The following is an 11490-nucleotide window of genomic DNA, read 5'->3' on the forward strand; positions in this document are numbered from 1 at the left end:
TTCTCACTGGGGTGAGATGATATCTCATAGTTGTTTTAACTTCAGCACTTTGGAGAGGTCCCTGACAGCAGCTTTCCCCAGAGCAATTCGTCTTTTGATTTCCTGACTGCTGGTGCTAAGAGTGCTGCTTGTGGAGCTGAGCAAGTTGAAATTGTTAACAACATCAATCTCTTCTCCATCTATCATGGTGCTGCCAATTGGCCCAGTGGTGAGAATCTTTGTTTTCTTGATGTTGTGCTTCAATCCATACTGAAGACTGCAGTCCTTGACCTTCTATAGGAAACATTTCAGGACATCCTCAGTTTTGGTGAGCAAAGTTGTGTCATCTGCATAATTTGGGTTGTTGATCAGTCTTCCTCCAATCGTAAGGCCACATTCCTCCTCATAGATTTCAGCCTCCCAAATTATCTGTTCCACATATCATAAGGTATGGAGACAGTATGCATCCCTGACACACTCCTTTCCTGCTTTTGAATCATACAGTGTTTTCTTGCTCTGTTCTGACCACTACTTTCTGGTACAAGTACAGGTTTCACATGAGCACAAGCACATATTCTAGGTTTCCCTTTCTTCTCAAGGTTAGTCACAATTTGTTATGATCTGCACAATCAAATGCCTTTTCATAGTCAATGAAACACAGATAGACATGCCTCTAGTAGTCTTTGCTTTTGGCCAAAATCCATCCCACATTGACAATAATGTCTCTGTTGCCATGGCCTCTTCTAAACCTGACATACATTTCTGGTAGTTCTCTGTTGATATACTGTTTAATCATTTTTGGGTAATCTTCAGCAGGATTTTGCTTGTGTGTGATATTAGTGACAAGGATAATTTCCACATTCTGTGGGCTTATTCATTTTTGGAATGGGAACAAATATGGATCTCTTCCAGTCAGTTGGACAGGTAGTTGTCCTCCATATTTCTTGGCACAACTTGGGAACACATCCAGGACAGCATCTGTCTATTGAAATATGTCAATTGATATTCCACCAATTCCTGAGGCCTTTTTAAATTTTTTTTGTAAAGTCCTTTAGAGCAGCTAGAATTTCCTCCTACATTACCATTGTGTCTTGATCATATGTTGTTTCTTGAAATTCTTCTGTGTCAGTCAACTTTTTGGTACATTGACTCCAAGTACTCCTTCCATTTTCTTTTCCTGTTTCCTGGATCATTCAATATTCTGTGTATTGCAATCTTAAGTATTGCAACTCGAGGCTTGAATTTGTTCTTCAGTTCTTTCAGCTTAAGAAATATCAAGTGAGTTCAGCCCTTTTGATTTTCTAACACTACCTCTTTGCATGTTTCATTATAATACTTTGTTTTCTCAAGCTGCCGTTTGAAATCTTTTGTTTAGATCCTTAACTTCTCGATTCTTTCCCTTTGTTTTGGCTTCTTGGTACTTTAGTGCAATATTCAGAGTCTCTGCTGACATCCATCTCTTTCTTTTCTTCCTGCTCTGTTTGCAATGACCTTTTGCTTTCTTCATGAATGATATTTTTATATCCTCCCCAAACCCATCTGGTCTTTGTTCATTAGTGTTGAAGACCTCAAAACTGCCCATGAGGTGATTTTTAAATTCAAGTGGGATAGACTCAAGGTCAAATTTTGCTTCTTATGGATTTGATTTCATTTTCTTTAGGTTTAGCTTGAACTTGCACATGAGTAGTTGATGATCTGTTCCACAATCAGCACCTGGCCTAGTTTTCACAGCTGATATTGAACTTTTCCAGCGATTCTTTCTACAGATATAGTCTATCTGATTCCTTTGTGTACCATCAGATGAAAGTCCATGTGTATATTTGCAGTTTGTTTCTTATAAAAGATGTTTGAAATGAATAAATCATTGATTTTACAAAATAAAAATGAAGATATAAAAGGGTGGGATGGTGAGACTTGGGTTTTCCTCCAACATCACCAACATTCAGAAAATGTGGATCCTAAGCTACTTAATGCATTAGGTTGCATCAAATTAATGTAGCCAGGTGATCAGGAGATGTACTGCATTGGGGAATTCTGCAGTCAAGGACCTCTTCAAATTATAGAGGAACAGTGATATCAGTTTGAAGACTAAAGTGCACATGATTCAGGCTATGGTCTTTTTGATCACTTTCTATTCATCTGAGAGTTCTACAATGAAAAACCATGACAGAAGAAGTATACTTTTGAGTTGTGGTCATGGAGGAGAGGATTGAATATCCCATAGACTGCCAAAAGAGCAAACAAACATGTCTTAGAGAAAGTGCAGCCAGAATGTTCTTTGGAGGCAAAGATGGTAAAGCTTCATCTCACATACTTTAAACATGTTGCTAAGAGAGGCTATTCCTTGGAGAGAGACATCATGCTTGTAAAGTAGAGTGTTGGCAAAAGAGAGAAAGACCCTCAACCATATGAACTGACACAGTGATGGCTGCTTAGGGCTTGAGTGTCAGAAATTGTTAGGATGGCACAGGATAGGACGAGGTTCAGGTCTGTTGTTCTTGGGGTCTCTATGGGTCATACTTCATTCCATGGAACCTAATAACAACAAAGGTACTTAATTAACCACATTTCAGCCTTAGACCCCTAGGCTAACATTTAGTTTCCTCTGGCTAGGTAACTATGCAGGTAATACTGGTTTTTGTATGAATACAAATTCATTTTTGTCAGGTAAGATTCACCTGGGAATTAAATTGGTAAGTTTCTTGATATATTTAACTAGATAATAAACTGAAAAGCTGTTTACCAAAGTATGAAAATCATCCTTGCTCTACTGTTTTTTAAAAGTTATTCTAGAAATAATTTCAAAAGGGATAATGGAGACATTTCTAGAGCTCCTTGAATAAGATAAATTAGAAAGAAATGCCTGGTGATCTACTTCTGAAAATCAGCCAATGAGAAATTTGACTCACAACCATGTCTGTGAAAATCGTCCATCAGTATTAGTAGCAGTGTTAGAACCTGACTAACTTCAGCGTGCATAATGAAGAGAAGTAGTCCATGTTGATTATGATAAGGTGTAGGTTAGAAATACCTCCTCTTTCCAACTCTTGTGTCAATTTGGACACCAGCCTTCCCTCTCACAACTCTACTTATCTTCTGTGTTTTATAATGCATTGCAACAGGCACATAGAACTTGCATCCCTTATTCAGGAATGTGTCCTGTCTCCATACCTTTTCAACCTATATGCAGAGCAGATTATCTGGGAGGCTGGGCTCTATGAGGAGAAATGTGGGGTCAAGATTGGACAATGACTAGGGAGAATAGAAGAATTGATGCCTTTGATCTGTGGTGCTGGAGAAGAGTATTGGATATACCATGGACTGCTAAGAAAATGAATATGTTTGTCCTGGAGAGGATTAAACCAGGCACTCCTTGGAGGCAAGGATTCTGAAGCTTTGTCTGACATATTTTGGACATGTTGCAAGGAGGGACCAGTCCTTGCAGAGGGACATCATGCTTGGGAATGTAGGGGGACAGTGCAGGAGAGAAAGTCCCTCTATGAGGTGGATTGATTCAGTGACTGGGGTAAATGGGGTGAGTGTGTCGGAGACAGTGCAATTGGCACAGGACAGAACAAGGTTTAGGGATGTTGTACATAGGGTTGCTATGAGTTGCAAGCAACTCAAAGCACATAACAACAACAATAGTTTATTAAGGAAGCAGTAGGGCACAACTTGAGATGAGGATCTAAGCTACAATTCAGGATCAGGAAGTGATAGTGTCATATTAATAAATTCAGAATTCTCTAAATAGGTATCAGTTAAAAAACTATAGATATAAAATTTACTTCAGTTTTCTCTAGCCTGCAAAAACTAGTTATCTTGTTTTTTAATTCTTCCTTTCCTTTCTTTAGCCATGTAAAGTAGTTTAAGCTGTCTGTTTACAAGGAGAGGCATCTTTCCTAGATCAACTTTTACCTATTTGAAGCTGTTTTTCTCAGTCATATGTAAACTGTGTTTTAATCTGCCTATATACCAGGAAATGTTCCCTTTCTGAATTGTTGTTGTTAAGTGCCATGGAGTCATAGATGACTCATAGCGACCCTATGAACAAAGAACTGAACACTTGTATAACCATCATCATTTCTCCAAGTTCATAAGGTTTCCAGAGGCAAGCTATTTCGAAAGTGGATGCTACTCCTGCTTTCAAGCTTGTTTTAATCAGGAAGCTCCACCAAACACTGTCCACTATGGGTAACCATTCTCCCACTTGACACATAAGTGTCATAGTGTTCAGCATCACAGCAACCACAAGTTAACTCTGTGCAGCAAATGGACAGACCAGTTATACCTCTTAGAGGAATGTGTGACCAAAACCAATTAAAATCTGGCTTGAGGCCGCAGATTAAAATCACCCACCTTCGGCTTAGTAGCATCACTTCTGTCCACTAGGCTAACTGAGCTCTCTCTGGTTTTGCTGTTAAGTGTAGAGTTGTAGACGACTGTTCTTTTCAAATGTAGAAATTCTGTAATTTTACTAAAAAAAAAAGTATATTGTTAACTGAATTAGTACCTGTCCCTAGAATAAAAGCCTAAAACTGCTCCCAGATGGGGAGGTAGTTTTTGACAGGAACTCACTGTCTTCTCAGATTTGTAATAAAGTGCTTATGGATATTGCAATCCATCTGTCTTATTGGCAATTGACTACGGATTCAGTACTAGAAGCATATAAACAGTGTCCCTGCATCTGTTCAGAATAGCTCCTTCAGCTCCTCTCAGCAGTGCAGAATAGCCTTCTGAATTCCTGTTAGCCCTGCAGGCCTTCTCTTGGCCACCTGTGGACAGGCTCTTTGGGTCAACAACTCTGCCACAATCCCTCCTAGGATTCTGTCTTCAGTTTTACAGCCTTTGACCTATGATAAAGCCCTTCCTGAGGATTCCTTGCTTCCTTTCTCTCTCTGCTTCTTCCCTCCGTCTTCTGTTTTTCTTCCTGCCCGAAAAATTTCTGTGGGATTGCTGTATATATAGACAAACTGCTCAAAAACTTCAAGGTATAGTCCTCCTGCCTTTCTTCATAATCCATCTTAGGCTGGAAGCTTGACTGAAACGGAAGTATATGAGTTAGCCTAATGCATTCTGTCTTAGCCCCGGAGTTAGTCCATTTCTCATAAAATCCTTGCTTCTTCTAAATGTTATTTAGAGTGGCTCAGGATGCTGCTTGGTTGAATATAAAGAGTAAAATAAGGCATTGTGTGAAACCACAAGGCAGGAGATTTCCTGCATTTGTAGGGAGCTGCCTGTAAGCAGAAATAAGGTAAGCATGTTCCAGAACAAAGCCGAACTGTATCCCTCCCCCCGCCCCCCGCCCCCCTTTATAAGGCTTGAGTATGAAATCATTCCAGGTCTAGGGTCATTTGGAGCATGAGCTCGCCCTCGGCCACCAACTAATAAAGGGCTCACAATTTGGTACTCAGTGTGTGGCGCTTCATAGATCCTGGCCTGGGTATAACAAAACCAGTTATGGCAACGTACAAGCCTCCACTGACTGAAGGGTGTGGGCTGCACTTGAGACTCAAGATAGCACTTCCCTCAGAGTTGCTGGTGTGTATTGGAAGCAGCAAACTTTGGGTTAGCAGCCCAACACAAAATGCACTACTCCATTAGGGCTCCTTATAGTCAATATAATCACGGCGTGAGCGGGATTGAGTGTACAAAAGAAAAGGTAGAAGATTATGTTGAAAGAGAAGGGCACAATTACCCTCAACTATCATTTTTTTCTTTTTTTTATTTATTGAGATTTTAATGAAAGTTTATAAAGAACTTGGGTTTCCAATCGTTCATTGTTGCACATTTTCCTTCCAGCGCCCCTACCCCCCAGATGGCTTTTTTTCTTTAGGAAAAAAGTTCTTTCATTGTTCTACAGTCCCCAACCTCCACCCCAGAGCACTTTACATGCAGCTCTTATTCTGGACTCTTGTAATGTCAATAATACCTAATCATATATTCCTTTTATACCTTTTATCTCAGCTGTCATTTAAACCCCTTCCTCGAGCCATACTTGCTTTGGCCTTTCTAGGTCTCCATAGACAAATATGCCGTAGTGATTCCTGGGAAATGTAGTTCGAAGAGACTGGGCTAGCGAGTCTGGCGGCGGACCTGGTGTTCTCAAGAGTGCAGGCGCAGCTCTGCCCCGCGGCCTGGAGGCTGGAGTATCTGCTGTCCCGATGCATGGTGTTCCTCTCCGGTAAGGTCAGCATCTACGCATCCCCACTGCCCAGGTACTGGCTGGCGGGATGACTGGCCCGGGACTTGCCGCTTCTAAGGCAGAACCGGGTGCAGACAGCCGGCCCGATGCGATTCCACCCCCTCTTTCGTCCCCGAGCACTCGCGCCTTGGCAGGTGGGCTCGGCCTGGGAGGGGCCGTTGCAGGGTGGCCCCCTCGGAGCTAGAAGGTGGAGCTGCCCCACCTGACCCCTAGATCCTCAGCTCTGAACTAAGTTCCTGAGGAATGGGCCCCAACAAATAGATCGCAAATCACTGGGGCTTGTTTCAGGGTTCCTGAACCTTGGCACTTTGGGGGGATTTTTTAAGCATTTGTTTGTTCTCCTCTTCCGCTATTTAAACTTTATTCATTTTTCACAACCTTGCTTTTTTGTCAGTGTTTACCTAGAGTGAATCGTAAAAGTGACAACTATTTTCTTTAGAGTGCATTCTGCTCAGTTGCTAAATTGCTTTCTTTTTGTCTACAATTTAAAGTCATTTCTAGATCATATCTATTAGTTTTGAACTGCTTTTATTTTAGGGGAGAGATGGGTGTAGGTAATCTTTATTTACATTTAAGCAACTTTGATAACTTTTTTTTCCCCATAAAGGACACAAAATTGCCATGTGGGAGAATAGAGTAATTTTGGTTGGCAATCCTGCTTTTTACTGCAGTTCTTCAAATACTGATTTTCACCTGGAAATACCAACGTGGGTGTATGGATTGTTTAAATCAGTCTTCACAGTCTCATAGCACATGGCAATGTCCTTTATTAATCTTAATTAGACGGTTATCCTCTTGGTTTAGAATGACTTGAAGTGTGCTTGCTCCGCACACCTCTGCTTTTGATAGTCATGCCTGTGAGTGCCTGGGCATCAGATGCTCTACCTTTTCTCTCTGCCTGTTGCCCTGTGAGTGTGGAAATGTCTAACCTGATTTGGCCTAATGAGGAGAGGAATGCAGGCAGAGAGGTCATAGCTTCTTTCTCCATTCCAGGTGATCCTTAGCACTCTGTCCTTTAACAAGAAGGCCTTTAACAGGGGAGGGGGAAATGGCCACAAGGTTGCTGCGAGCCCAGGCTCAGGTGAGTAGATGTTTTTTTCTTCAATTGTTTTGAAGAAAGATGCCATTTCCCTTGACTCAAGGCCAGTGTTACTGTGAATTCTCCATTCACTAAAGTGCTGTTGACAAAGAATTGATAAAGCTTCTGGGGAGACTTCACTGCCTCATGAGGAGCACAGATTTGAGACAGTTAGAGGTCTGAGATGCTTTTGCCCTGTGGAGGGCAAAGGCATGAAAGAACCAAATAATTATTTTAAGACATCAGGGATACCAAGAGGAAACACAACATCTCAACTTTCCAGGAACTGAGGATCAACAGTGTGACATAATACATGGAAAGGGTCCAGGGAATTTTCTAGGACGATCTCAAAAAGGAAACCTCAGTGCAAGTTAACTTGGATGATCTAGGAAAATGTCTTAGCAGTGAGATTTTTCAGCTTACGCTGCGGACAGTCTCATAAAGATGATCAGTAGAGGCCATTCGTAGTTCCAGCTGGCAGTAGTTCCAAGGCACAGATTTGGAGGAAAGCTTCATCTGTTACTGAACGCAAGGAGTTCTTTCCATAGTCAATTGCCAATAACACAAACGGATTGCAATATCCATAAACACTTTATTGCAGATATGTGGACAGCAGGTTGGCCTCAAAGACGGCCTCCCCAACTGGGAGAAGTCATCAGGCTTTCATACTAGGGTGAGACATAAACTTACTTAACAATAAACTTTTGTCAGTAAAATCAAAGAATTCCTTTATCTGAGAGAAAACCATTCACACCCAGATACTCCCTTACCTGGCAAATAGGCAGATTAAGTTACAATTTACATGATTGGGAAAAACAACTTCAAAGAGGTAACAGTTAATCTAGGAGATACATCTCCTCTTCTGATAGACAGATTAAAGAAAGGACACTAAGGATTCTAAGGTCAAGCAATTAGCCTTTCAGGCTGGAGAAAACTGATGCCAGTTTTATAACTCTATAACTATAGTTCCATAACTGATACATACATAGAGAGTTCTGAACATATCAGTACCACCCCATCACATCTGTATTAGGAAGTTACCCAGTGCACAGTGATTTCTTCCCTCCCTTTCCTGCCTTTCATGTTACTTTGCCTCTTTGATGGTTCAGGGACAGTAGCATTTCTAGAGGGTGGTGACCCACACTGTCAAAAGAGGTGACACCAGAATGAATGTATAAAATATTTGTGAAATGTCTCAGCAAAAATTTGTTCTTTTTAATAAAAGTATCCTGACAGTTATAACAAATCATTTTGCATAAACGAAGCTTACATGTATCAATAGATCTGCAGGACTAAAGCTCCACCTCATTTATTTTTTAATCATCTCATGTCTTCCAATTAGAGCTGCCATTATTACCCAATTAGAGTGATGCTGTTTAGATGCCTTTGAACTGTGGTGTTGGCAGAATATTGGACTGCCAAAAGCACAAGCAAAGCTGTCTTGAAAGAAATGCAATCAGAGTGCTCCTTACAAATAGTGATGGTGAATCTCTGTCTCACAGACTTTGGGTATATTTTCAGGAGGAACCAGTACTTGGAGAGAGACATCATCCTGGGAAAGGTAGAGAGGGTCAGTGAAGGAAAGGAAAGCCTTCATGAGATGGATGAATATAATGACCACCACAATGGACTTGAGCATGACAGAGATAGTGGGGATGGTGCAGGATCGGACCAGGTTCAGAGCTGTTGTTCATAGGATGCTGTGAGCCTTAGTTGACTTGATGGCACCTACCAGCAACACTACCATGATGCTTCTTTGAATCACAAGACTTCCTCTCCCTATACTACATATATACTAAAAAAATGTGACTAGTGCAGCGAGACAAGAAGAAAGAGATAGAGCAAAGGCTTCGGAAGGAACAGGAGAATCCTAAGCACCTCAGTAGCTCCTGACAAGTCCATGTCTGGGAACTTCTCAGAGTTTCACTATTTTGTGAATGTCAGCATCTTTTCCCCTCGGACACAGGAATGTTCAAAGGTGATGACAGAACTGTCCTGTCTGCCCCCTGAGTAAGTTAGTGGTCTCCCACAAGCTGTTTTCTGAGCGGATGGAGCCTCTTTCTCAAACCTGTTTTCATGATCGCGTCTATAAAATTAGTTTGGCCCAGAAGAGAACACCAATAAGTCTTGAGGTCTTTGTTTCTGTCATTCTTGTTTTAATAGTTTCAAGTGCTTACCTTGTCTGACTTGCTGAGGGCACATGGCTTTACTCACACTAGCAAGGTTTATGGTAAATCTTTATCCAGTTAACTGAGAGATTGTCAGGATGTAATTATAATACCCCAAATCTCGAGTTATGACAGCATTACATCTGATTATGGGGATGGCCTTGGGTAACAGGAATGGTTTTGTCATTACAGAAGTTTGTGATGTTCAGGGATGTGGCTGTGTTCTTCAGTGAAGAGGAGTGGGGACAACTGGACCCTGCTCAGCGGGCCCTGTACCGGGAGGTGATGCTAGAGAACTATAGCAACATGGTCTCACTGGGTAAGATGTGTTCTTTGTGATGCAAAATCTGTTTTGGAAACATCCTTTTGCCTTTTCCAAGAAGCACATTTAAAGGACATTGTTCAGTTCAGCTTGCAGCTGGGCTCAGAGAAGGGAAGTTGCTGCTTTCTTCAGCTGCTGGGGAAAGTCTCAAATTGATGGTGGACATCTTTACTGTACTTTCCTTTCTTCTACTCCACTAGCTTTGTCCTCTGAGTCTCAGGGATCCTCAGTGGTCTCCAGCATAGAGGGGTACACAGACAGAAACCTAATTTTCTTTCTAAGACCACCTCATGAACATCATGTTGTTGCTATTGTTGTTGTTGTATAAAATCCAGTCAGAACTGACCCATAGCTGACCCTCTGGTGGGTTTTCAGAGGCAGTTAATCATACAGGAGGAGATTGCCCATCCTTCTGCAGAGCAGCTGGTGGATTTGAATCATGTGTCTTCAGGATTACAGAGCAGCTTTTTACCACTAGGCCACCAGAGTTCCCTAGATAGAGGTGCCAAATTTTAAACCCCTCTACAAACATATCTCTCTGTCTCCATGGACTATTCCTCTTCACTGGAGGCTCTCGTTATGGATCTGAGGACAGGCTAGATGTTCATGTCTACCTATGTATTGTTTCTTTTTTATGTTCATGAACAGGGATTCCGTTTTCCAAACCAAAGGTCATCTCCCAGTTACAGCTAGGGGAAGAACCCTGGATGGTGGAGAAACGAGTTCCTCGAGGCAGCTCTCGAGGTGAGTGACACAGCGATTGGAAAGGGGCATAGTTCATTTTAACCTCCAGGGCACTAGTCAGGAGACAGAGGCCAGGGGCCTCCCTGAGGTGTCAGCCAGGTGTGCAGCACTGGGAAGGAGTAATTTCTCTCTCTTCCTTTCTGATTACCTAATATATCAGATTCAGAGACACAGTTACTTTTCTCCTTAACATTCTGTACTTTGTCAGTGTTTCCTTGTAACTTGAGTGTAGAATATATCATGCTGCATATAATATGTAATGTTTAGATTCTTATCAATTCTGTTTTTTCTTGCATTGCCTGGATTGAACATTTCCTTAAATTATGTTTCTTTAAGAGTTATTTTAAGAGTTTGTCACTATAAAAACATCTCTCATTGTTCCATCTTGGACTTTAACTTTGGCTTTTTGTCTTCTACTCATGCTGCCACCCTATTGGATTGTAGTCTTTTATTATTATTATATATCTGGTTTATTTTTGTTTATTACTTCATTTCAGATTTTTTTATACTGTTTTATCTTCTAAATGGTCTGTTGTTGCTGTGTACCTTGAGCCCCCAGTGGGTTTTCAGAGGCATCCAGTCGCACAGGAGGAGGCTGTTTGTCTTTCTCCTGTGGAGCAGCTGGTGGATTTAAACCATGTGCCGTCAGGGTGGCAGCACAACTCCTCACCACTAAGTCAGCAGAATTACATGGTCTAGAGCAAGATATTTCACTTTAAAGAGAAATTGAACCCATTTAAATCATTGTGACCATTGGTATGTTTGCCTTCATCAGGTGCACCTTAGTCTCTAGAGTGATATTATTGCTCTTTAGTACTCTGGAGAGGTCCCTGATAGCTGACTTTCTCAAAGCAGTTCATCTCTTGATTTCCTGGCTGCTGGTACCAAGAGTGTTGATTGTGAAGCGAGGCAAACTTTTTTTTTTCTTTTTTAAGGCAATGACAAGAACTAAAAGTACTATTTTTCCTCTTTCACAAAAGACAAGCCTTTTTTT

At 41.4% G+C, this 11490-nt stretch overlaps 1 protein-coding gene across 1 annotated transcript in view; it reads left to right on the forward strand.

Annotated features, from left to right (window-relative positions):
* The first annotated feature begins 7232 nt into the window (after positions 1-7232).
* ZNF879 (zinc finger protein 879) overlaps positions 7233-11490 on the forward strand; it is a 12077-nt gene continuing 7819 nt past the window's right edge. The window contains exons 1-3 of the mRNA XM_006898106.1: positions 7233-7265; positions 9623-9749; positions 10401-10496. Of these exons, the coding sequence (XP_006898168.1) occupies positions 7233-7265; positions 9623-9749; positions 10401-10496 (256 nt within the window). The remainder of the gene's footprint in view (positions 7266-9622; positions 9750-10400; positions 10497-11490) is intronic.

This window comes from Elephantulus edwardii, unplaced genomic scaffold (assembly GCF_000299155.1).
Source record: "Elephantulus edwardii isolate Elephantulus edwardi_28Jun2011 unplaced genomic scaffold, EleEdw1.0 scaffold00221, whole genome shotgun sequence".
Taxonomy (NCBI): Eukaryota; Metazoa; Chordata; class Mammalia; order Macroscelidea; family Macroscelididae; genus Elephantulus; species Elephantulus edwardii.